The 27,586-nt window shown below is 44.4% G+C and overlaps 1 protein-coding gene across 3 annotated transcripts; it reads left to right on the forward strand.

The window, feature by feature from the left end:
- spire1a (spire-type actin nucleation factor 1a) lies at positions 1-27,586 on the forward strand. 3 transcript variants are annotated; one of them, XM_079749677.1, is made up of 19 exons: positions 1-510; positions 3,393-3,424; positions 9,150-9,398; positions 11,877-12,002; positions 13,435-13,509; positions 13,650-13,814; positions 14,699-14,785; positions 16,258-16,387; positions 17,805-17,852; positions 18,394-18,548; positions 18,642-18,714; positions 19,171-19,313; positions 21,461-21,484; positions 23,830-23,859; positions 24,634-24,771; positions 24,883-24,953; positions 25,065-25,092; positions 25,173-25,339; positions 25,748-27,586. In XM_079749677.1, the coding sequence occupies exons 1-19, from the start codon at positions 174-176 to the stop codon at positions 26,004-26,006; spliced, it is 2,337 nt and encodes a 778-aa protein (XP_079605803.1). In that variant the 5' UTR covers positions 1-173; the 3' UTR covers positions 26,007-27,586. The 3 variants fall into 3 exon arrangements, with proteins under 3 accessions (XP_079605803.1, XP_079605804.1, XP_079605805.1); XM_079749678.1 differs by lacking the exon at positions 23,830-23,859; XM_079749679.1 differs by lacking the exons at positions 21,461-21,484; positions 23,830-23,859 and having other exon boundaries at positions 2-510.

Below are 27,586 nucleotides of genomic sequence, written 5' to 3' on the forward strand. Positions count from 1 at the left end.
ATCAGCCGCTGGTCGGTCCTCCTCGCTGACGGCAATCAGTGAACGTCACCCAGCCGAAGTCTAGACGCGCTCCACGGTGCTTTCTATACAGTTACAGCTTCATCCACGGGTTTTTTTCCATAGGGGGGTTTCAATTATATTTGACCTGTTTCGGCGGTGATGAGTACGTGAAAATGGCCCACTGGCCGGGGACAGACGACGGCATGTTGATCTCGCCAACCCTTCTCCGGGATCTCAGTGTGAAGGCTGGAGACGTCGAAATGGACAGCGGCGACGGAGCTGCGGAGCTGTCCCTGGAGGAGATCCTCGGGTTGTACAGCCAGCCCATTAACGAGGAGCAGGCATGGGCCGTCTGCTACCAGTGCTGCAGGACCCTGGCTCTCACACGGCGAGGGAGAAAGTCTGCCGAGGCGTCCTCACGGGGAGAGGGGGAGAGACGGATCGACGGACCTGGGGACGTACGGATCCAGAGAGACGGAACTGTGATACTGCAACACCAAGACACCTCAGGTAAACAAACGTGCCTTTGTCTGATGCCGGAATAATAACCAGGCCTACTACATGGCTGGATGGTTTAGGTAAGGTGTTCAGTCATGGGGTTTGGTCCTCCGTTCGTGTCAGTCTGGTTCAGGCGACAGCCCGGATGAGGCATCCTGAACAGGGGCCATGCTCTGTGCCCCTTATCCATGTGGCCTATCTCTGCTGTCTGTTTACAGACGCTGAGATGAGTCTCAACAAACAGGCCCACCACAATAACACGCATACAATAATAAACCGGCCCACCACAATAACACACAGGCCCACCTCTAGGTGACACCGCCACAGGGCTACAGCTGCTCCGGCCGTGATTAAGTACCAGCCTATTAATTAACCAGTATTTTTTTTTCATTTTTTTTTTTCAATAGATCGTATAAAATATAGCCCTTCAATGGGGATTGAGTGTATTCTACAAAGTCATTTGAATCATCTACAGAAGTGCCTTTGATTTGAAGGTGCGCTTCTGAGCGGCAGACCGTTGGCTCAAGTAAACAATGGAATTGGAGCCATTCAAACGTGGGTAAACCTTGAGCTGCAAACCGGCCTACATCTGAGGTTCTGACTATCTCCGGATTGTTCTTAAAAGTCACAAATGTGCTGTCGTATCTGACAACTCTTAAGTTGAATTTTTGCTATGCCAACCTATCATTTTCTAACTGCCATTTCGGGAATTAATCAATCTTTCCCCTTTCTATCAGCTAATGGAAAGAAAAGGTCCAAACGGGGTTAGGAATGACATCAAACTGTTTAGCAAAGTGATTCCCACCAGTGGTGGACGAAGTTCTCAGGCCATGTACTTGAGTAAAAGTTGAGATACCTACTGTAAAATATTTCTCCAGTAAAAGTGGAAGTACTCCCTTTTAAACGTTGACTTGAGTAAAAGTACTTGGCTTTAAATGTGCTCAAGTATCAAAAGTAATTTGGTGAAATATAATTCCAATGTCTTGCTATGCCCTTTATACACTCATTTAAGGTTAAAAGAAACCCCACCAACACCACTCTAAATACAATGTTTTCTATTTGTGATATCTGGTACTGATATAATTTGAAATTATACTAATTACCTCTATGTGTTACTTTAGATTGGACGGCAAATTCTTGAAAGAGAAAATCGTATGCTTCTTAAGCAGACAGAGAAGGCACAAAAAAATGAACGAGTTGTTCTTCCTTTCCACTACTTAAAAAAGTTTGCTTAAATATGGCCATGGGGGCACAATTTCAATATCTGGAGCTTCTTCCATAACTGTCTGTTGGCTATAAACGTCAAACGTGACAGTGAAATTCGGACGCACGCATGCAGGGGCAATGCACAGACAGACGCACAGACACACACAAACGCCCTCACGCACAGGGGCCAAGCGCAGACAGACACACGCGTGCAGGGGCCACGCGCAGGCACACACACACAAACACTCACAGCATGCATGTCTTGGAAAGGAACGTTGAAAGGAACAATAGGTTTTTCGAATGGAGTGGAGTAAAAAGTTAGATTTTCCCCTACGAAATGCAGTTGAGTAAAAGTAGAAAGTCTCACAAAATAATGATACTCAAGTAAAGTACAGATACGCTAAAAAGTTACGGTAATACGGTAACGAATTACTTGTACTTCATTACTGTCCACGACTGTTTCCCACGATGCCCACATGAGCTCAGAGCATTTATTTACAACATGGCAAAATTACTCCAAAACGTGAAGAGTGAGTGAAAGAGTGAAAATGGTTGATCTTAGAGCAAATGGGAAGTAATGTGTTGGTCACCCGAGTCTGTGGTTACTCTGTCCCTTTATACACTCTGGAGATTAAACCAAACCAGCCAATGTGTTTATAAAAGCTCTTCACTTGTTTGAGATCAGCAGTGATCGACTTTATCCTGCTGCCCAGGCTAAAGCTCTGATGGGCTAAGGGTGGTTATAATGCCTCGATTAGTTCTAACTAGCATTCAACATGCATCCACTGTGCTGATGGCTCCTAAAGGGGTTGTATATGAACCATTCAAAGTCACCCCATGTCGGGAGGAGACCTTGACTTTGGTCTGATCGATGGGTCCTGACAGTTGACATGTCTATTTGTGATTGGGCCGGAGGGCCTCTGATCTCCCTACTTTGATAATTTCAAAAGGAGAATATGATCTGCTTCCTCCCGCCCTCCACGGCGTGTTGACCGCTCTTGAATGATTATCCGATGCCAACATGGGATTGATTAGTTTGATTCTGTCTCCAATTTCTTTGAACATCAATTTATTTGACACAAATTTGACACAAATTTGAATGTATACAATGGTGTAAATACTCTTCAATTATAATTGAAGAGTATTTACACCATTACATATTTTTATAATGCATTAATAAGAGACCTGAGATGTGTGCTTACATTGCCCATACAAGCACCAAACTGACAACTATTTGATTTGGAAAAACAATCTGCAAGCTATCTGCTTAAACAAGTTTATTGTCCATTATTTTTACTGCCTGTACAGAATAATTTTCGTATTTTTCATTAATGTGTCTTGTGATGTTCTCCCTGAAGGTTTAAATGCAGTGAAAAGTTGCATGTAAAGACTTGGTCTTAACATGTTAATACTTGGTCTTAACTTGCATTGGATCATAGTAAGCAGGCCTTTATAAAGGCCTGCTATGACCATCAAACAAATTTCCAGGTTCCATCTCACAATAGCATATTACGAAATTATTTTTTGTTTTTTTGTTGATCTGCACTACCATTGTGTTGTTGGGTCAAAGGTCATGAATACTTTCTAAATGTAAGGTTAACTATGCTACTAAAGTTTTGTCAATTTTTTAGATGCAATACAAAGTTCAATATTTGCTACATTAACTCTTGTGTTTTTCTTCATTACAGATCTATCTACTTCAGCACATACGTCGTTAGAGGTGAGTTGTTGTTAACCTTAATATTTTCTGTTTGCCTATAGTTTCTAATTACTCAAGGTTTACTATTTCACAGAATGACTTTGCCCATTTACTCCATTCTACTGGTAGAACCGGTTTTGGATTTCACTTACGTTTGCTCAAGTAGAAGCATTCCTTTTCACTCACATTCTTTTAAAGCTGACTTTACACTATTTCTCTAAATACCCAAACCTGGACGGCCAGAAGTTCAAATTGGTTGTAAATATATAGTGTATGTAATGTGAATTCTATGAATACAATCAAAGTCAAGCATCATAAATGACAAAGAATCTCATATATTAGTCTACTAGAATACATTTTAACAGTACATTTGTTTTCATTAACGCCCACTTCCCTGGTGTCCAAAGGCTCCCAGATGTTCAATATGGAAGATTACCAATATATCGGAGCCTTTCTTTCATTTTATGCTTATTTTAGCTGGGAGCGACACTGAGCATTATGCGTTGCACTGCGTCGTGTTGTGTTGAGTTTTGTACTACCAGATCAACCGACATGTCGCAGTCTCAAGTCAGGGGCAGGAGGGGCATATAGCACAACGTAGAAAAAAGTGCTCAGTTATATGAGTTTTTTTTTTTTTCAGCCCAAATGACGACACCAATTGCCCGCAAATGTTGTCTTCCTTTAAATTGTCCTTGAATTAACGATGTCTGGGTTCATACAACTCGCTGCATTTCTCTACCTCGACTATCAAACGCATGCAGATCACTCCAATGATAGTGTCGTACCGGACAGTCACCTGCATCTCTAGCACCAAGGGTTGCACGCAATGAAGGCACCCTCATGGAATCTATGGCCATCTATTTTCAACTCGGCTCCAGAGGTTTTGCGGTGCGTAGTCTAATTCTACAGAGTAAGTTTTGTCAATTTAAAATGATCTGGTTGTTGACTGCAGTTCCTGTCGTGTGTGTTTTGGTTTTTGAGTTCACTTTGAGTTTCGGCAGAACTCCTCAGATTCACCTGACTGGCTTTCTTTGGGAAAGCAAACAGTGATATCAAGCTGTAGCAGTCTGTCTTGCATTGGCTGGCGACTGATTGGGCCTGACTCAAATACTGTGTTGCGTCTTTTTCCTTCAAATATAGAAATTCCCTTTAACTCGTATTCCTTCTGTGGAGCAGGAACAGAATCCCTCTGCTGTGGATCCAGTTATTCTCTTGAGGGTGCATGAAAATGTTTATTTTAGCACACTTTGGATTAACAGTTAAGGTAATTTGGAGGACATTCTGTTCTGGATTTCATTTAAATGTGTATCTTCTCCCACTGTAGGCTCGTTTCTAGTATCTTGTTTTATTCAGCTTCTGAATGGGATTTGCAGAACTCAACTTTTTTTTTTAAAATATATATTGGTAAACATTAATTGTCATGGTCATCATGACATAATTTGCGTAGCTTAGAACTCCACAGTCCTCTTTTCTCAGATATATTTAACAAACAAGTCAAATCTGCCAAAAGTGTGTCGACACAGTGGTGGTTTAACCCAGTTGTGGTCAAACATTCAGGTGAGAATGCTTTCAGTACCCCATTAGTGCTGTAACTGCCCTGCTTGTCATGGCCGGTCACGTTAATGGGGCTCAGATTTAGGTTCACTGCTGCCACTGTTTGCCATATTCTTACTTTTTCTCCCTAGTGGGAAAGAAAGCGGGTTGAAGCCACGAGTCGGCCAATGAGACTTGTTATTTTTGAGTTTTTGCGGCTGTAGCCTAGCCATTCACCCCTCTGGCGTGTGTGTACGTGTTGTAACCTGCCCTCAATCTCTAGTCCCCTCAGGCTCAGGGAGGAAAACGACTTGCACTCCGATTTTAACTTTCATAAGCAATGCAGAGAAACCATGAAACATTGCTTTTTGCTATGTGCTCTTTGTTGGAAATCATCAAAATATGTAGCATTTTATAGCTGTTAGTTTGCTCATCTTATTGTGTCGTGTGCGAGTGTATATATAATAATAATATAATGCAAATATTATTTGCATTTCTTATTCCGTATCTGGGCAGCTGCGTTTGGTACTTTATGTCCTTGCAACTTGGTCAGCCCATGTCATATTACCAACTGTTTCTGTGAAAAAAAGAAATCTACTGAAACAAAGCCATACAGATTACTTTTGTCAACATGGTTTGGGGAATGTCATGGTTTCTGTAAAGTCCTTCACATATGCCCAGGGCCCAAATGAAACCTACCCACCAGCCAATGCCGGTTAGATTTGACCGTTATGCAGGTAAACCACTCAGGGTGGCCTATTAAAACAAATGTGTCATGAGTAGAAGGACAACTTTCAGACAGTTCAATTGGAGCACTGGTATACCTATAAATCAGTGGCATATGGAAAGTATTTTTATCCAAAATGTTAAGTTATAAACAAGCATATTTCTTGGACATTGTCCTGGAAATTGGAGTTATCGAACTTTGAAGAGTTCGTCTTCAACTCATAGAGGCGTGTCTTTGGTACTTGTTTTGGCATGTAGAGCCACAGCTAGCAGGAGCGTTTGGTTTGTGTCCTGCTGTGTTCTGGGGCAGTGTTGGTTTGTTGGCAGCCTCACGCGAAACAGTTGTGGTAAAATAAATATAGATCAACTTTTGAGGCAATGTTAGTGTTTTCTTGTTCTTTTAACTGGTAGGTTTAGGCCTACTTAGGTTTAAGTTGATGATTTTCTTTAGTTACATCTGGTGTATTTTTGCTACCCTTTCAGAAAGTCACTCAGTAGCTGTTTTTTTATGTGCACATTATTAAATGCAACAGGGATTTCGCACAGCAGTTTTCCAACCTGGAAGGGAAAAGTGCTAGTCATCTTGGTCTGTGCCAGCAGCTTCAGAGGAGCCAGTTAGGACGGTGCTGGCTGGCAGAGATGGTTTGTGCTGCTTCCCTGCAGTGCCCCGTAGATTCAGCCCTGATTGTGTAGCGGTCTGTGTTCTGATGCCTTTGGTCTGACCCCTCCTACTACCACGACAGTCCTCCTGAGAACAGTGGCCTGGCCTCAGAACTCTGAAGATGACCTTTTGAACTGCAGTCTGCTCTGCTTTCATGCAGATTTCATTCATCCATTTTTCAATGGTGATCTTATTAATTTGAACAAAAAGCTATTTGTAGATCATCAATACACTGGTCTGATTTGATTTGTAACACATTTATACCAAACAAAATTCTACATAATAGTAAATCCTATTCCAGGCAGAATTCACCAACATTGCTCTGCAAATGAGAAGCATATTTTGAGGTCAGATTCATTTTAACTCCTGCAGTCCAAAATAGTGTCGTTGTGTGAGCAAACTCAGTTTTTCTTACTGGCTTTTTGGCCGCTGTGGTTGTTCCAAATTACCTGTTTGCAATGTTTTAGTCAAAAGCCCACTTTATAAACTTTGGATTTGGAATAAAGTTACTCTGAGGAATATTTTTATTATCCATGTCCTTTTTACATCCATTCTTTCACAGGATTCACAGTTCTTTAGACTGTTGGTCCCATACGCAGTGTGTCCCCTCATTTAGCTGTCTAGTAGCCTATGTTTGGTTTGTTGAGCTTAATGTTGACTAAATTAGCTCTGGCCAAGACATATGGTGCCTTAGAGAATTCAATTAAAGAGATCCTCCCATTGGTACCATCAGGTGACCACTGCACAAATCATTTATACACACGGCCAACTCTAAGAAGGGTTGACGTGTTTTGATTTGATGTAGAATCCACTCATTGTTTCTCTTGGGGAACATATATATTTTCTGTCTAGAAACGGTTACTTTAAACTGTTTTGAGAATACATTTTATATGTTGGGATAAGTGCTATTAATAGACTGACGTGCCGGGAGAAGCTAGCGCTGGAGTAAGTGTTGAGCGGAGGTGATTACATTTGCCTTGCGCACAGTTGACTCATCAAATTGTGTTTTGTAAATGTGTGGGAATGCGGGTGTGTGTCCTGTGTTGGGTAAGCCCCGCCAAGTCTCTGACTGAACATCGTATGTTCCATCAACAAACCGGCTGGCTGGTGGACCGCAAACACGTCAACATAGATGAAGGGAGAGATTCAAATGAAGGATTGGTAAATTTAGGATTTTGTCAAATCGAATCAGTAGAGAATAGAAAAAAAACACCCCAATACATATATAATCTATATATAATCTTAGAAAATATTATTATTTAAATGTAAACAAATTTCAACCTTTTGCTTAAATTCAAGTGAGCTACGTGTGAGGTCACAGCAAGGCCAAATTAAGAAAACTGCTTGGCACTGCCTATCGATGTTTAAACACAAACCTGATCTTAATCCGTCCATACAACTTCTAACCTTTATAAACCTCCAACTTAAAATGTAATGCAACATAGTTCAGTTCTTAAAGATGAGCATTTGCAAGTAAAGGGTTCAGCGTCTCTCTCCCATGGTGCACCTTGTACTACAAGTGTGCTACCAAGCGTGACAGTAGAATCTCATGAGCTCCCAGCACATGAAACTACAGGGCGACCTTAGCTGGATGCGTGTCCAGTGATTGATGCCCAGAGACCCTTCCTTTCTCTGGCTGGTGTACCTGCTGTCTGCCTACACATGACTTATAGGTTCATCGTAGAAATAAGATTGGCCTCACTATAAACTTTTTGGGCAGGTGATCATTAGCTTATGAGTCAGTGGGGTGAGTCTGTTATGTTAAGCAGTGCCTCAGGAGGCCTTGGGCGGGATTGTCACACACAAGTTGGTGTCTGGACGTGCACTGCCCGTCCTCCGCAACCTTACACATGCTTTAATACTTTACACTCATTAAGTCGAGGGTGCCTCCCTTTCTCAATAACATTCCTGTTGTGTTCCCGATGATAATGATTAGCTGCTGAGGCCTCGACACACAGTACATGGGTGGAGAGGAAGGTACTGTTGGCGACCCAGCAGAGTGTGGTCCAATACAGCCCCGTGACTGTAATGTCACGGCCCATGGGGGCTGTATTTGTACGGATCACGATTTTATTGTACAACCCTTTATCACAGTTTGTCTCCGATGGTTTCACGGGCACTTTCTATGGCACCCCTGCAAAACCTAGCCCTCCACATATCAAGGGAAATATGTACATAGTTATAAAAGTTAAGATGCAGGTTTGTTGCATGTTGGTATATCCTTTCTAATGTGATGTCCTGTATGTCCTCTATTTGACCTAAGCTTCCAATTCTAAATTCACCACATGTATCGTCGCTTATGAAAGCCCAGTCAGTTGTTTTGCAGGTATAGCCAAGGGCCGTGGACAGGCCTCTGTCTGTCTCTGTAGTGAACACCCTCACCAGTGAGATCACATCCGTTGTCGTAACAACAAGGGCCCACTTGTTGGTGGATGGCGTAAGTTGGATGGCAATGTTGTGTGGCCGTTGGTAAAAGGAGTTTTGTCCCATCTTGGGAATGACTTCGGCCTGAGAACTCAAGTTGTACCGGGGCTCCAGACCGTTGCGTGACGGGTGCAGAAGCCCTGGGCTTGTCGCAGGCAGTGCTTCCTTCACTGAGGAAGCACTGATAAAAACAAAAACTATTCACACGTTACAGATGTTAATTGAGTAACTATGAAGTTAAATGAACAGTTTTATATTACTAAATTCAGTGTCTATAGCCCTCTTATACTTTAGACAAGCCATACATGTGGACATACTCAACCTAATCTTATGTTTCTACCAGCGATGACCAGAGTCCTCCCGGCCTCCTCTAAGTCTGTCTGTCTGTCTGTCTGTGTGCAGGTGATCGAGTCGCTGGGACTGATGATCTACAAGGCACTGGACTACGGCCTGAAGGACAGCGAGGAGCGGGAGCTCAGCGCTCCACTGGAGCAGCTCATCGACCTCATGACCAAGGCCACAGACGCCGGGGACGGCGACCTCTGCCCCGATGAAGGCTACGAAGCCACGGAGGAGGAGGAGAGCGAGGCGGATGAAGGCCTGGCGGTGCACGGCGTCGGCAGCGTCCGCGGCTACAGAGACATCATCGCGGTGAGCGGGGGGCCGACGGACGTGTGGGCAAAGGGGGAGCGGAACCCGAGGCAACGAGCTGTCCTATGGAGATGGCTCGCCTCGGGGACGGCGGGTTGGCCCGTTGAGTTTCACTCTCTGTATAGAGGGCACTTGTTTGAGCTTGTTTTCATTGATTTTCAGTGGCTAGATATTCTAGGGCAGTGGTTCCCAACCAGTGTGGCGAGACACACTGATGAGCCTGAGGCAGGGTGAGGTTAGGCTTCAAACTGTTCAAACTTACACATATTCCTGGCACAGGTTAAAACAATGTATTTAAAGCAGTTTCAGTTTATAATATATTAAGCAGTGTAACGCCATTATTTGCTTTGGATAAAAGTGTCTGCTGAGTGGCTAAATGGTAATAAGTACTTGGTTGCAACTTGTGTGTGATCCTATCATCTCAAAATGTTCCATTATGACATGCGGAGAGACCAAGCCACTATCCTTGACTACAAGCCTCCCCGTCACTCACTTTTTCACCTAGAGTTACCCAGAGTTATGGACCTTATCAATCAGGAGTAGATTTCCACGTTTCCACGTCACGGCCGACGAGTTGGCTACCTAAGACCCAGATCTTATAATTAACTCTCTGTGCACTGCAATACATGGTTACAGACTCTGTGTAAAGGCAAAGTGGTTTGGCCCTGAAACTATTCCCAGCATTACATCCAATCCCTGTGCGTGTTTACGATGTAAATGATGGTATAACAGGGCCGGTCAGTTAACCTCTCTTACCCCATTGACCCGTCCTGGTCAGTTAACCTCTCGTACCCCATTGACCCGTCCTGGTCAGTTAACCTCATTTACCCCATTGACCCGTCCTGGTCAGTTAACCTCTCGTACCCCATTGACCGCTACTGGTGTCTCATGTGCGTTCCCCCGTCCTGTCTGCCTGTGGTCGTATCAAAGGGTTTCATTCCCAGACCATTTTCGCACATGGTAAGATTTATTAGATATATTTCTTTGTCAGTAAGGTGGAGACACGAGCCAACCTTGAACGACATTGGCTATTTTATCTTTAATTATATGGTCAAATCGCTCCCCACCACGTCAACACATTGGGCATACTTCCAATTGTCATTTTATTATCTTGCTAGGTGATCAGTAGTTCATTAAAATATGTGAAAAAAATGTGTGTGTGTGTGTGTGTGTGGTCGAGAGGAAGCAATGTCACAACAGGTAAGATGACTTCTTCCCTGTCTGGTTCCCTATGTGCTCCCCAGTCCATAGGTGTACAGAGAGGTCGTTGAGGGGAGCTGGTGAATTCAAACATGGTCCTACAGCCTTCATCCCACGAGGGCGGGAAAGCTTCGGGGCGGTGTTGTGCTCCTAATGGGTTGGGAAGCGACTCGGTGTGCCGAAGGGAAGGGTGCGGCCCGTCAGTCCTCATAACGCCCCTGTCACTCTCCACTTGGCTTCACCTCACTTCCTCTCACAAAATAAACTCTCAACGACCTGGGCCTGTTTCAACTAAGGAATAATTATTTATATGAACTAAATGTATTGTGTTGCATTATACTTTCGAAATAAGGTTCCTTTCCATTGGGGATTTTAAGTGTGGGAAAACTGCAGAATTTACGAAATTTAAAAAATGGGGAACGTTCATTCTTTCACCGGTTGAGTGTCTTCTCAGAAGTGAGGGACGAGGAAGAAGACGCCTCAGCCGTGTTTGACATTCCTCTAGTGAAACCAAGCCCAGTAGAGAAGAGAATGCCATTGGCCCGCATAGTTTCTCACTTTTGTTCTCCGCAATAACATCACGATACTGGCTGCCTTTATGGTTATTGTTCTGGAAACATTAGTGCCATGTGGGGGAGCTTTAAATAGATGTACTTTTCTGTGGTTAGCTTTGCGTGGCCTGGTGGATCAGGTTCGGAAGGTTCAAAATACAAGTGTTTTCTTTAATATGCATGCACATCTGAACATTTTCGACAAAGTAGTTCAATGATTAAGCATGCGTTACGAGGTATTTGTGAGGTAGTAGTGTGTGTTTTTTATTTTTTAACAAGTTGTCAAAAGGATTTGACAGATAAAACTTTTTCATATAAATGTATAAAATGGTTGTCTACCAGTCAGGTTTGATATGTACCGAGTATATATACTCAGAGTAAATATTTGTCTGTCTGTATAAATATTCCTAGGAGCCACTCTCGCTACACACACTTATATGCCTACCTCCCAATGAACGTTATCTTCATGGGGCTTGTGGTTGATATCAAACTGGTATCTGAAAATATATTTTATTTTAGTTTCCCAAATGGTGTAGTGATCAGGGTGTGTCTTCAAAGGCAAAGGTTCATTGGTGAACACCAATGTCCGCCGTCTCCTTGTAGCCATCCTCCCGCTCCGAAGGCCTTCCTCCTCGTTACAAGCTGCATCTAAGCTCTATCCAACTCACATTGGATACAGTCTGCTTTGAGGCTAAATGGTCTATTTCAAATGTTTCCCCCTCCACAGCTGTGTTCGTCCCACCTGCCTAGCCCGTCGGACGCCCCGGTCCACTACCAGGCCGTCTGTCGGGCCCTCTACGCTGAGACCCGGGAGCTAGGTACCTTCCTGGAGAAGATCAAGAGTGCTAAGGAGGTGAGCCCCAACCTGGTGCTGGTGTATTTTTCTAATAACTGGTGCAGTGCCTGTTCGCAACAGGGCAATTGCTTGGCTAGCTTTTTGTAATTTATCATTGGCAAAGTGATCTATTTGTGGTCTGTCCATTGAGCTATTTGGGACCAGGCTATTTCTAGGAACGGAAGTGTTCATTCCTAAAGTTATATCACTGATGCTGTTTGAGTTTAATACAACAAAGGGCAAACGTACATGACTTTAGAACAGCTGCGACCTCCCGGTCTTCCTCTGTTGTACTGTAGTGAGCAGCCTGTAGCCAGCAGGCTGAACAGCGAGGCACTTGTAAAGAGGTTTCCCTGTTGATCTTTCACTGGACACTGCCCTTCCTTGAGTCCCCAGCAACACACCCGCACACATTATGTTCACGTGTGCTCATGTGCTGATGTGCTAATTTTAGCAAGTCATTTTCTCATTAGTGGACTCAAACCTTGAAGGTGTGATGTTGGTTGGTCGCAATCTCTCCTCTAGTGACGTCCACCCTGATGTCTGCCTGATCAAGCTACCAGCCTGCCCAGTAAACTGAACCAACGTTGAGGCTGATCTTTGAATCTGTTTTGCAGAACCACTCCTCCTTCTTTCATTTTTAAGACAATTGTTTTAAGAGATGAATAAATCGCATTGGAATGGGCATGTTGAACAGGATGTTTTGTGCGGGGGCAAAAATAATTAGCTTGTGGTTTTCATTCAGATTACATGGCCCAAATAATACCGACATCGTTTCCATGGACGGAATGCTTCTATTTCTCAGCTTGTCAAATGCTATTAACAAAGTAAAAAACAAGCAATCTGGAGAGGAAAGGATCTGTGGCTTACAGAGGTAGTTTAAAAACCACCTCTGTTGGATGATAAGAAGTGCCAATGGAGAGCGTTGGCGCAGGTGACTGTTGTGAGGAGAAGCCCTAGAGCCGCTCCGCCATATCTTTGTTCAACACTGGGGCACCGATCTACTATCCCATATGCAAGTTGATACCAAGGGAAATTTGTCTCCTAAATTGGGAGTGTGGTCTGTTGAAGGAACCATGTACTGGAAGTGGGATTAAATATTAATATTAAACGACTCATCTAGCAGAAGGGCCGCCCGGTGGACTTGGCAGAGATACAGACGTTACAAGCGGCCCTCGGGTGACCATTAGTTTCCACTCTTAGGCTCCTGATGGGCGGCTCTGGCAGGACACAGTGGACGACGGACAGACGCTGTGTGAGGCAGAGGGCATTGATTTAATAAAGGCATCGACCAGACGAGTATGGACGTCTAGGTTCCACACCGTTGGTTCCTTGGATCTCCCCCAAGCTGTGACGATAATGATGGCTCAACGTGTTCGCCGTTAGAACCATGACATTAACATTGACACTTCTTTTGTTTTTCTTCTCACCTGCTGCCTGGGTCGGTCAGAACCTTCGCAAGATGGGGGGCGAAAGATGGGAGGAGCCTGTTAAAGAGCTTGACGACTTGCAGAATGCTGATTGGGTAACAAATGCAACATCCTACTTCCTACATCTACACACAGCGCCACATACTGAGATGCTAACAGGTCAACTGTAATGATGTATGCTTGAAGACGATGATGATGAAGACCGGTCGTTTTCCCGTCTCTTATTGGCTCCCAGGCCCGCTTCTGGGTGCAGGTGATGCGTGACCTGCGGAACGGGGTGAAGCTGAAGAAGGTTCAGGAGCGGCAGTACAACCCGCTGCCCATCGAGTTCCAGCTGACGCCCTACGAGATGCTCATGGACGACATCCGCTCCAAGCGCTACACGCTGCGCAAAGTCTTGGTAAGGCCCCCACTGACCAGCCCCCCTTGCTACAACTCCCCTTCAACAGTCGCTTCTGAAAGATCCCATATCATGCTTTTGTAGGGTTAATAATTGCAATTGGGGGTACTACTAGAATAGGGTGACATGCCTACATGTTAGAAATACCCCTTATTATTCTCACACTGTTAATTTCTGCTAAACCAATTTCAGCGTCTTTCAAAAACGTTCTGTTCTGTGTCATGTTGCTTTAAGGCCCTCCTCCCGAGGAGCCCAGTCTGCTGCGATTGGTCAGCACGCCCACTCTGTTGTGATTGGTCAAACGCATTGCACATGTGTCTGCTAATGCACCCCCACTGAGAAGTTATAAACGTTGCGGGTAGCCGGGAGTAGTGACTTCTTTATTGAGGGGTGCTCTAGGTGTGCGCAATACTAATAATGGTCGAAAAAGCATGATATTTTTAATTTTTAATTTGTAGGTGTAACCCCAGGGCAGTAATGTATCAAATACAGTACGATTTTATTCGTACCATTATTATACAGTTCGTCAACGTAGCACGTTGGTTATCCTACCCATCCAAGCAGCATCACCCAAAAAACTATCGTGACCTTTCCCCACTGAAGTCTATCGTCTATTTGTTATCATTTGTTAGTCATTGAGACCAAGACAAGCTTATCTAAATGTGAAATATTGGGAAGTTCATATAACAGTCAAGTTTCTCATGACTCACTTAAGGTTTCTCAGGACTACCTTCACTTGACTCATTGAGGGAGGTATTGGCATGTTATATTGTGTAGTATGCCCTCAACATTTTTGCTGACTATGTACTGAGTCAACGTGGGTTAATGTGTTAAATGACTTTCTCAGTGACGTCAGGGTATTAACGCATGTCTTGTGACGTCAGGTGAATGGAGACATCCCTCCGAGGTTAAAGAAGAGCGCCCATGATGTCATCCTGGACTTCATTCGCTCCAGACCTCCTCTCAACCCTGTGAGTCCAACACCTCCTCCATCCGACCCTTAATGGATGGCTTTGTGCTATTGATTTGTGCTCCCAAGAGATTGTAGCTGAAGCAGAATTTCCTAATCATAATTGATAAAGTGGCCTCAGATGGTAATCATTATAACTGATGAATCGCATCATTTGTGTTGAAATGAAATGAGTAAGATAGGGACCATCTGGGATCTCCCTGATGGTTAACGTGATGTTTAAACAAAAATAAAAATAAGGCGTATTCAACAGTTTTATTTCCATCCAATATCAAAGATGGTTTGAAAAAACATTGTATTATAACATAACTTTTTTATAACTAAATCATATTTTAAACAAGAGTGTGACATGTTGGGACGTGCATTATTTCAGTTGACTGGAAGAATATGGGGAATATTCTGCATCGCAGCAACCAAAGTGTAAGGAGGTGTTTAGGTTTGGAATTCGAAGACTTAGTATAAGAATATAAGCAAGAATATAAGCAAGCAGGTCATGGTTTGAGCACCTGGCCGAAGAAAATGACTTGGTAAAGAACACAGTAAATATTGTGGACCACATTAACTACGATTATTCCAAAAATTATTTTTGAGAAACTACGTTTAATGTAGTCGTTTAATGTTAGTTACTTATATTATTCAATTTTGAATAATATAATTAAGTCTTATTCTTGTATGCAGATTTCTACAAATAGTGCAATTCATATCCTTTTCTTAGAGAAAAATGGCAAAGAAAAGCATTTCATTAACCTTCAGTGATGTGCATCGATAAACGACGGTGAACGTCTCTAATGTACGAGCTGTCACTCAGCCGGTGGTCTCCTTAGAGCTACTGTAAGTGGGCATGTGAAGGGCTCTAGTAATTACTGTGTTGACTGTAAGTGAGTCAGTCTCATGCTGCAGGGGCTAACCTCTCGTTGATGGTTATTCCCAGTGTCCCTCTGAAGGGTCTGAGTTAACCATGTAGTCACGATTGATAATAACTTTAAAGATAACAAATGTATTAATCCCCAGAGGGGCAATCCCTTTCTTGCAGTAGCCCAGCAGCAGTGGATACAATAAACACAGGATACAATAAAAATACAAGTACTGAATGAATAGACGCTAAAGTAAATGCTAAAGTAAAGACAAACGGAACAAACAGGGTAAACAAACAGATGTATACATAAAGTGTTAAGTGTAATTTATATAGTGGCCGAGTACCAGTATTTAACAGTATATTAAAGTGTATAAATGCAAATGTTAACAAAGAAGTGGCCCAGATTCTAGATTCTCCAAGTATAAATGTACACGTGTATATATACAGTCACGTCATGATTGTAGTTTTAGATGTCAGATTGTTAAATGGTTAAGGGATGGACCGAGGGTTTTGGTTTAGTTAAGTTGACTGTAGTTGACCCTGAGGGAAAGCAGTGCGTGTACATATTCAACAGTATTGTTGAACTGACTGCGTGTTTTGTGTTGTCGCGGCAACAGGCCGCCGCCCGCAAACTGAAGCCCCACCCCCCTCGACCGAGCAGCCTCCATGAGCGGCTGCTGGCGGGCATCAAGGCGGAGAGGAAGCTGAGGCCGGTGTCTCCGGACATGGTCCGCCGACACCGCCTGGGTGAGACGCGCACACAACACAAAGAAGCGCACACACACTCTGGTTTATTCCACAACATGCATGAGTCTCACTCCACTGCCCATCTCCCCCTGTGGTTGTGTTCGCCCACCGCATGGCCATGCCAGCCTCCCCTGCAGTCCAGAACCAATGCTTCCACTGAGCTACACGGTCAGTTACTTCACCAGTGCTGGAAAGTGGAACCAATATGTCACGGGAAGGCCGCTGTTAGCTCTCACACAATATGTTGTAACCGCTGTCCATTGGCACATTGGGACTGGTTTGAGCCTTGGCTCGGACTTTGCAAGAGGGATCTGTACCATATTGTGTTGACAACCTGTTCCAAGGCTTTATTGAGGTTAAAGGAAGGTATTTCAGTGGTGCATTAGCCCGTTACAATGGAAGGGATTTGTATGGCTGGTTTCTAACATCTTTACATGTGCCTCGTCGCAAACGGCATCTAGAATCAGAATAATCTTTACAGAATGTGCTGGTCTGGATAAGCGAATGTTCCCAATTATGTACATTTAAAAAGGCAACTGCTTAATAGGGTCACAGTAAATAGATTACTGGCCAATCAGTACGCGGCACACAGAGTAGTTCTTTGTAAGTTGGAACTGGGGGCTTAATATAGACTCTGTATTGCGTAAGGTTTTTATGCATTATAGGTTTTAAAGAAATGCATGTCCTGTATACAGGTCTACATCATGCAACCGAAGAGTCTGGAGTTTGATCAGATTTCTATTTATTTGCTTTGTTTCCTTAACGCCGGCTTTCAACACATTCAGTTGCAAGAGCGCTTTGTGTGTCTTGCAGTTTTGACTCATCAGGTCACGTGTGTGTGTGTGTGTGTGTTCAGCTGCATTTTCAACACTATATATTTGAATCTATCTAGATGGATAGATTCTAGGTGAAAGATTACTTCTTACATTTAGTTTTCTAAGCAGAAATGTGTTACTCCTCCTAGTTGTGGGCAGAGCTCAGCGCTGAAGGTGAGGAGAGGCAGTAGGATAGGATTACTCATCCCTCTGCAGTCAGTGCCCGGCTTAATCTGCGGTGAATGGGACATATGACTGCTTACATAAGGCCGGCTTTGTGTAATGCATCAACACCACACTGTGGAGGCCAAGCTGAGCATTGCATGGGAACCACTGCGCTGACCACTCCCCCTGCCCCTGACCACTCCCCCTGACCAACGCCTCCCCCCTCTGACCACTCCCCCTGACCAACGCCTCCCCCCTCTGACCACTGCCCCCTGACCAACGCCTCCCCCCTCTGACCACTGCCCCCTGACCAACGCCTCCCCCCTCTGACCACTCCCACTGCCTCCCTGACCACTCCCACTGCCTCCCTGACCACTCCCACTGCCTCCCTGGCCGGGCCCATCCTCCACTTAACCCTGACTCTCTATCCTCAACAGGGGCCGGGAAGAGCATCAGCACGCCGCAAGACCTGTGCCGCGGCTCAGGTAACCCCCCGGTCGACCTCCTGAACGGGGACTCTAAAGCCGTTTTGTGGATGAATTGAGTTATGTGATACTGGACAGTTAATGCTAGTCAGTGACTAACATGCAAGCAATTTTTGGGCTGAATGTCTGTTTAAGCCCCCTCATCAGTTAATAGTCTCCATATGGTTTTCAGGACCACAAGAAACATAAGCCAGAGAGGTGAACCCTATGGAAGAAAGACACCTATTTTATTTCCCAGATTTGAATTGAGCGTAGGTGTAGCAGTTCTGTTGAACCCCATGTGAGTGCAGTGCTCCACTGTGGGGCTGCCTGCTGGGGAACAGAACGTAGCTCTGTCAGGCTTAGCATTCATTATCGTGCCCCTTAAGAGTGTGGCACAGGCGAGGACCACACAGCACAAAAATAAAGTAGCCATCTGGCAGTGTTGCCAGATTGGGCAGGAAATCTGGCCCAATCTGACAACACTGCCCATGGCCTCCCGCTGTCTTACATCCACCCTCCCCCTTCCTGGTAAGTGACTGTTGCGTCCACTACTTTTCAGACACACCTGACGCCCCCAGGAAGTTGGCGGGCAGCACACACTCACTAGCCAATGGGCTGGCGGGGTCTGGTGGGGGCGGGGCCGCGGCGCAGAGCCAGAGGAAGCGGCTGCTCCACGCGCCCACGCTGGCCGAGATGGACAGCTCAGAGTCCGACGTAAGCCTTCGCCGTTCACCTGATGTTTGGACAGTGGTTGTTTTTTTACAAAGATGCCATTTTTATCTTATTTTGTGGTGTTTGGCTGGACAGGAGGACGCGACGCAGAGCAGCTCTAGACGGCCCACTTCTATGGCTTCAGAGTCTCACCCTGGGAGGAAGAAGGGTAAGAAAGAAAGAATGTAAAAGAGCATGTGACTCAGGAGGTAGGCTGGTTGGCTGGTAACCGGAGGGTTGCTGGTTAGATCCCGTGCTCCTCCTAGAGCGTCTAGGCGTCCCTGAGCAAGACGCCTCACCCTAACTGCTCCCGACGAGCTGGCTGTCGCCCTGCGTGGCTGACACCGCCGTGGGTGTGTGAATGTGTGCATGGTTGGGTAAGTGTGAGGCAGTGTTGTAAACCGCTTTGAGAGGCCACTGGTTAGAAAAGTGCTATTTAATGCAGTACATTTACCATTTAAGAAACCCAGATGATTTACCTGAGTGAAGAATCTAGTAAAGAATGGCTCTCAAAGGAAACACTTTTTTTGTCCACCTTTTCCTTAGGCAGTCCCAACACGCCCACAGTTTATGAAAACAAGTTATTGAAACACCTTTGTCGTTTAATTTGAACTTATTTCTACAGTGCCACCAAACTTCCTGCCTATATCGTCCATCAATACGCCCGGCCAACAGCAGTCCTCTCCCCGCCGCCACTCCATGGAGAAGCCGTCCCCGACCGCCGCGGGGCCCTTCCTGCCCCTCTGCAGACAGAGCTCAAAGTCCTTGGTGAGCACGCCCTGGCAGACGCTCATGAAGTCATTCCTCAGGGACTTGTGTCCAGTGGGTCTTACAGTAGTGTTAGACCAGTGCAGCTGCATGTCTGCTATAAGAGGCGGGTAACATTAGTGGAGCCTTCTTTTTGAATATGTTTGCATAGATATTGGTACTGTGGTTTAGCTTTGTATACTTGACAGGCTATTACACACTAATCTTCAATATTGGCAAGAATATATTTGTCATCTGACGATACATTGATATACTTATATTTTGATGTCTGAAATTGTATCTAAAGCAAACCACATACAATACAAGTTTGCTGACAAAGACTATAGGCTGCTGTTGGTGTGGGTGGGTGTGTTTGTGTGGTGAGGGTTTGTGTGTCGGGTGAATTATCAGCGGTCATGTAATGTGTGTGCTTGCTGGTCATGTGTTTTGTGGCCGGGCGTTGAGGCTGTAATTGAACGCACAGGATCTCAGTACGTTTACATGCACAGCTTAATCCGATTAAGGCCATAGTTCGACTATGCTCCTCAATCGGACAACTGCAATTGTCCGAGTATACATGGTGGTGAGAAAATCGATTCATTGGCCGAAGCATTTCTTACCCCGGTACGATAGGTGGTGCTGTGCCCATTTCTACTAGTGGTAATAGAGCCACCGGTTGACCTCTTTACGTCACTAGCAACAACAAACTCAGGCCTCCGCAGCATTCGAGAAAGATTTTTTCAGTAGACAGCTGTCAGTTCACTTCGGGTCCATGTCATTTCTCCGACCTCTCGGCCGTATGCGGACTCCTCCGGCAGCGGAGCAGCGGGAGGAGTCCAGCTGGAGGAGTCCGCATACGACCGAGAGGACGGAACAATGGAGCGTCGGGGAAATGGACCCGAAGTGAACTGACAGCTGTCCCGCATACGGCAACAATCCCTTTCTCCTCCTCTATGTCGCGTTTCAATATGGACTTCAGAGAGTCAAAGCCAAAGTTCCTTTACCCCAATTCCTTCTCCACCATGGCCGAGCTAACCCTCACTATGAGTCTTTACAAGTTGCTGTTGTACCAGAGAGTCGGAGAACCTGACGCAGTCTTTAAGATTCATAATATTAGAGAATATCCCCGTCAGTTCAGCCGCGGCGCAATGAATGAAGTTACTACTCTACAACCTTGTTGATGACCAACATTTAGAAACACATTTACTTTTAATTCAGCCCTGGGTGAAATCGAAGTGTTACACCTTTCCTGCTGTCGGCTCCCAGACCGTAGTCGAGGAGCACAGGAGAGACCTTCCCTCCAGGGCCGATGTTCTCTCGGGGGTAACACCCTTCACTTTGACCGGCAGTGGGTCTGCTTATAGGTCGGAATGAAGTGGCCACCGATTATTGACATGCTGGGTACGTTATCCTTAGTTCCACTGACTTAGCAGTACACGTTTGCACAGCCACAACCGGACTCGTTCATTCACTAAACCGACACGCGCAACCGCTCGCTCTCCTCGCTTGTCCACTCACTCGCTGAGGTCACTCACACACACACACACACTGCCATTCTCGCGCACACACATACGCTACTCTTGTAACAGAAGCGCAGCGTGTACTGAATGCATGTTGATGAAGATACACTTCTTATAGGGGGTAACTACATTGCCACGACACCGGCTTCCTCCATCTTCTTTGCCACCTTTTTAAATAAATTGCCGTCTCTCGTTTTCCGACGGCGACAACAACATGACGTCTCCTTATACTTCTGGATCACGGCCCTTGGGAAAAATCTCGAGCATGCGCAGAACGCAAACTCTGTTTCCATGCGATCCGATCCGTTACATGCACGCTTAATTCGACTAACAATCGAATAATCTAGGTGTCTTAATTTGACTGAGTAATTCGATTTGATTATAGTTTGACTAAGGTGTATACATGCATCTTAATAATCCAATCATAGTTGGACTAAGCCAATAATTCGACTTTCTTGAGTGTCATGTAAACGTACAGAGAGGAGTCCTTCTCCCTGTCCACTGACCAGCATAGGGCTGTCTTAATACACACACTTTATCTAGTCCTTTATTGTATTTCAGGGGGACATTACATTCACAAATACTTTTACCAGACTGCTTTGAATTGAATAAATACTTTTGTTTTCTTTCTTAAATGTGTTCCCACAGCTTAAGGCGGATCCCAGCGCCAAGGTAACCTAGGCAACTCCTGGCTTGTCTATCAGTCTTTTACACGCTCTCTAAAAACCCATCAGCTGGGCTGTCATTGTCTCCGGTCATGAGATGACGCGACCGGTCTAGACGTCATGTCACGGGACATGTACGACCCTATTGGCTGAACAAAGTACTTCCCCATTTACATTCACATCATGGATGTGTACCGGTTTGGATTCGCTGTACTCCCTGAGATGTCAACGTAACAGTCAGTATGAGGAGAGGTCAGGGGCTGTATTCACAAAGAATTGGCGAATTTAGGAGTAACTCCTAAAAAATAAAGTATTTAAGGCCTAAAAGTAGCACCTAAGTCTAGGAGAGCTTAAAAGTCCTCAAGAGGACTCCTAAATCAGTAAGACCTATACACAAAGAATCTGAAAACGGCTGCAGCGAGACGAAATGCTTTGGAAGCAATGGAGGACTGCAAATTGTTAAGAGATAGAGATTTGACTGTTACTGTACCTGTTTTGTCTTTTTTTTGTCTGTACCAGTACTATCTACAGTATTTCACACTCCACCTTGCTTCTGTTCTCTGTTGTGCTGTCTTCCGTTTGTCCCCCCTGATTGTCATCACCCTTTTCATCTTTTTTTTATGTCCGTCACTGTAAGGGTCTTTGGGTCATTGTAAAGCGCTATACAAAATAAAATAATAATAATAATAATAATAATAATAATAATAATAATAATAATAATAATAATAATAATAATAATAATAATAATTATTATTATTAGATATAGATATAGGCTAAATCGTGAGGGTACCAAACTTTTGGTTTAATTAGTAAATAACTCTTATTATATTTAGCAACAGGGAAAATGCAACATTGCAATGCCGACGATTGAGGAATATCGCAACCATCAGAGATGGTTAAAACACGGGGGCAATGTTACAAATGTACCTTTAATTATTTAATATATAAATAAATCACTTAAACCAATCATAATTTGTCTCATGTATTAATAGTAATACATCACTTTAATCCTTATTTATTTCAAATAATAGGAATAAATGGTTTCAAGTAAAAAAAATATAACTACTCTTACTTGTGATTATCTAATCATTTATTGTACGATTATTTCATGTATTAAGTTTATAATCCGCTCAGTAGCAATTGGTCCATGGATGAGTTGGGCTTTCGCTTGCGTTTCACATCTTTGTCTTCGCTTTTATTCATCATAGGAGGACTTGAACGGCGGTATGGGCTGATAATTTAAGTCTTTAAGTGATGGAAATATGCTCATTGGATAATAGTTTGCTGGCTGCATTTAATAACCTCCTTGATATAATGCAATTTACGCATTTTTCTCTCTATCTTTAACGTGCATACGTCATTATCGTGGTCTGCACAAACTTGTCATCATGCGTGTATTCTGCTAACACACAAAGTTGCGGGTGAGTTTCATGACCGCTGGCACTCAACAACCAATCACCGTACTGACCACTTCTAAACTCGTGCACGAGAATTTATGTAAGGGGACGTTACTCTTAGTTCACTCTTAGTGATTTCCTCAGTATGAGTAGGTCTCAGCGGCTTTGTGAATAACCTTCTATGAAAAAATCTCTAACGTGAAAACTTTAAGCGTGAGTTAGGAGCACTCCTAGTGGTAAGATAAAAAGCTTTGTGAATACGGCCCCAGTTGGTGATCATCCATGTTTAAACAGAATACCTTACAATTGAGAACTTATAGATGTAAGCTGCAAATCGTACTGTCTATTGCAATGTTTGGATTCAGTAGAACAGAAAGCACACAGACGTCTGTGTAGAAGGATGGTTTGTTTTAAAGGGGTGATATCATGCTTTTTCCCTTTGCTTTAGACTGTTATATGACTCATGTATACATTTTTTCCGTCTGCTAAGCTAGAGAAATCTAAGTCAGAGCCAGGAGGAGTATTCGCACCCACAGAGAACACCCCTCAATAAATCTGTGGAACAGCTTGTTTGTCCTCAAACTTTACTTCCGTAACAGTGTGACTCAGGCTGTGCAGTGGGCGTTGCTGTACTGCAGAAATCGCTCCTCCCTGGCTACCAGCAATGTTTACAACTTCTCGGGGGTGTGAATTTGCAGACACACGCGCAAAGCATTAGACCAATCACAGCAGACTGGGCTACTCGGGAGGGGGGCCTTAAAGCTACAAGATACGAATCAGACCGTTTCTGAAAGACGGCGAAATTGGTTTTGCGGAAATGAACAGTGAGAATAATAAGTGGTACTTTTTAACATACAGGAATGTAAACCTATTATGGTTGTACCCCCAAATGCAATTATTAACCCTAAAGATGCATGATATGGGATCTTTAATGACTAATTTCTCCACCTGGCAGGTGGCTGTGACCGGTGGTGCGCAGGGTGGGGTACGTTACAGAGGCTTTATGTCACATCTACATTTATTCCTCGCATCTCAAACCACGCCCCGCATTTTATCCATGTGTCTAGCATTAAAACCAACTCACGGACATGGGTGGTTCGGACCACCCGATGTGCGACTTGACTGAATTAGGTCACTTTGTTTTGAGGGAGTAGGAGCTTGTTTTTATTTGATGGGACTACAATGGATGAGGTTGTATCAATGGATCTGCAATTGATAAAGAATTGAAAGGCTAATTGGAACTTGGCAAACAGACTTATTGTTGTCGGTTAGGTCCATGAACCAGCCTATTAAATGGCCTTTTAAAATTTGGTACAAATAGTCAAACTTTTCAGTCGGGTCAGAGCGTTTATTACATTGTATATCTGGACCTAGCAGACTTCAGATCACATAAGCACCATGAGGTCCACACACAGCTGGCTACGAGCCCTAAAGTCTCCCTGAGACCTTACTTTAGTCTAAAGGTCACAAGCCAATCCATGCTGCTGTTCTTCATCCTCCACCCCATTGGGTTTCCTGGGCTCTCTCCGCTTTGAAATGTGGTTGTGTGCGTATGAAGGGGCTTTTATTTTGGTGACTCAACATGAGTATGTCCTTATTTTTGTGTTTCTCGTCAAGTTCCCCCCCCCGCCATTCAGCTGCATCCCTGTGGTGTTGGTGATGTCATCTCCATGGCCACGGCGCCAGGCCTACTGGGCGCATGTGGGTGCTCTTTTGAAGGAGACGTCTCAGATTTTAATGGTTACCCCCCCACCCCCAGGAGGAGTTTGGCTTCCCGGTGGAGTGTCTGGCCCTCACCGTGGAGGAGGTGATGCACATCAGACAGGTGCTGGTCAAGGCGGAGCTGGAAAAGTTCCAGCAGTACAAGGAGATCTACACGGCGCTGAAGAAGGGAAAGGTACCGGCCGACGTTTTAAATAGGGAGACCGTCACACTTCAAACATAGCATGTGGCTGCAGTCCTGGAATGAAATGGTTTGTTGGAAAGGATTTTCATTTTTCTGCATCAGCTTTGCTTCTCGTGTCGGACCAAGAGGTTCTCCTTGTTCACCTGGTCCTACAACTGCCAATTTTGCAAACGGTAACATATTTTTTTTTTGCAAAACAGATCCTTTCTTTAAAAATGTATAATATTTCTTTTCTGGAAGTTCATTAACATCAATAATAATGCCTCCATTTTGACTCTGTTCAGGCCGGTGTGCTCCCAGTGCTGTAGAAAGGTAGGTGTCTCACCAACACCCTGTGTAGGACTAACGTCAGGGCTATTGGACCTCATCCCTGTCACGCTCTCCTCTTCTAGATGCGTCTGCCGTCCAAGCCATACTGCACCCTCCCCATCTACTCGCTGGGTCCTAGTGCCATGTCCAAGGAGGACGCCAGTGGAGCCGCACCCTGCTCCTCCCAGTCAGACAGAACGCCCTTTGGGTCCGGACACAACCGCCACAGTCTCCGCAGGACCGTGTCCAAGTATGTCCCTGAGAGTTTGTACATTAAGGAGAATGCAACTGGCAATATATGATGCCCATATAAGACGGAAGCTATCTTTAGTGTGTAAACGATTACTATGATTCTATATTATTTAGACGATTATGGCAGGTGACTGCGCTGAAGTAGACTCCCTCCAGATAGTCACTGTAGGATCAGTTCATCGGCCAATTGTTGATTTAATGATCACTCCAAATCATTTGGAAATGAGCAAAGGCATGTTTCTATTAAATATGACATGACTCAGAGAGGTGGTATGATAAATATATATTGAAAACATAGTGTAGTACATAAAATGTAAACAGATTTCGCTGCAACTCTGCCGCTTGCGTGGCGGCCTTCAGTGGGGTTCCTCCAGGTGAAGGCGATTGACCCCCTGTACCCCTCCAGGCTGTCCAAGCAGAGCAGCAGGGAGGGGCGGTCGCTGGAGGAGCCGGAGCTCCCCAGGGAGCTGACGGAGGACTGGGCCACCATGGAGGTGTGCGTGGACTGCAAGAAGTTCATCACGGAGATCATCTCCTCCAGCCGGCGCAGCCTTTTGGTGGCCACCAAGCGCGCCCGTCTCAACCGCAAGACGCAGTCCTTCTACCTCTCCTCGGCCAAGTCCACGGACTTCAGGCCCGCCGAGCGCACCATCAACGAGGTCTAGGCCTGGCTCCTCTGCCCTGTCGCCCTTCATTTGAAATCCTTTCCCTGGAGACACGAGCCTCGGAAGACCTTCACTGGGATTGGAGTGTTTCAAGAACCAGAAAGGAAAGAAGAGCGCCCTCTCCCTGTCCCCCCCCTCTCAGGACTAGTGGACCCTCGGTGGTGGACGGACATCGAGACGCGAGGCGCTGTTGTGGAGCCCTCTGCTCGTTGCTCATTGGCTGCCAATCTACTGTTTTCAGACTGGAAATATTCAGGAGCTGTTGTTGCCCGTGGTTGGTTTACTTGTTTGTCTCTCGACTGTGCAATTCGCCTAAAAAAACATAACCCAATGAACTGAACTTAAGATATTTCAGAGAGTCATTCATCTTTCAGTCACGCTTTAGGGGTGATTAAAACATCTGTATGAAGGCCCAAGATGTCCGCTGTATATAGTTTCTTAAATTAACTGCGAGCTCTCAGGAAGATCAATCAATCATTAGATACAAAATGCACTCTATTTCCTCTGGTCAGGTCCTGTCTCCCCCAACCCCCTCTATTTTTCCAATATCATACCAAATATTAAAGTTGTTTTTTTCTTTTTTTGCTCTTGTAGCTCTTGACACCAGCCCTTGTAAGAAAAAAGGGGACGTCATATGCTCTGAGGGTGGATGTTCAAACACCGGTAATGTACATTTAAATGAAGTGCCAAACCGACTTTATCTTGTATGTAATTTGTAATTACGGATCTATTGTAAATAGTTTAAAGGTTGGGGACAGTGAGGAGGGGGTTCTGCGATGTGCGAGGGCATCTCCCCCTGCCCTGCCCCACGAGGGGCAATAAGAGTGCTGCAGAGTCAGGACATACAGGTGTACATATGAAACATGTATAGAAACATTTTGACGAACCCGTTAGGAGCCTTGCCTGATTAATTTAAGTTGATGAAATGAAAGTATAAATCTGCCATGTAAAGTCTAGTTCCTGGCTGGCTCTTGAGAGGTTGAGGGATGGCGGGCTTCGTAAGACCATTGTGAACAGAGTTTATTGATGACTGGAGTTGGACTTGTGAATGTTATACATGTTGTATAATGTATCCCAAGTAATGGTTTTAAATCCTGATGTGTTCTTGTGTAGTTTGTTTCAACCAATAGTATTATTTTTATTCAGTTTGTCAATGTTTGTTCTATGTTGTTTGAACTTAAAGCTATAATTTAATTGGCCCTTTTTACTTGACCATTTTGTCGGTTCATGCGTAATATATTAATACATTTTTTTATGTTTATTTTTCTTCTCTTGAAATCCAGAGTGCCATTTCTGAATGTAGAATTTAATTTAACTGACTCAAGTCGGCAATGGAAATAAATCAGCATATCGAATCCCCTTTACTATTTTCATACACTTTGAAAGTCATTTTATTGATGGAATTAATTTTGTTACGTGACCTTTGTTCCCGGATTAGACCATACTAATCAGCCTGTTGACAAGATGCTGCTGCTTCCATTAATTATTTGATTTATCAACCGCCTGCAGGGAATGGTGTGCATGCAGAATGTTTTCTTAATGAATTTAATTGTAATAAAAATCATTTCGATTTACACAAA

The sequence above is a fragment of the Pollachius pollachius genome (genome assembly GCF_949987615.1).
Source record: "Pollachius pollachius genome assembly, chromosome: 13".
NCBI classification, from domain to species: domain Eukaryota; kingdom Metazoa; phylum Chordata; class Actinopteri; order Gadiformes; family Gadidae; genus Pollachius; species Pollachius pollachius.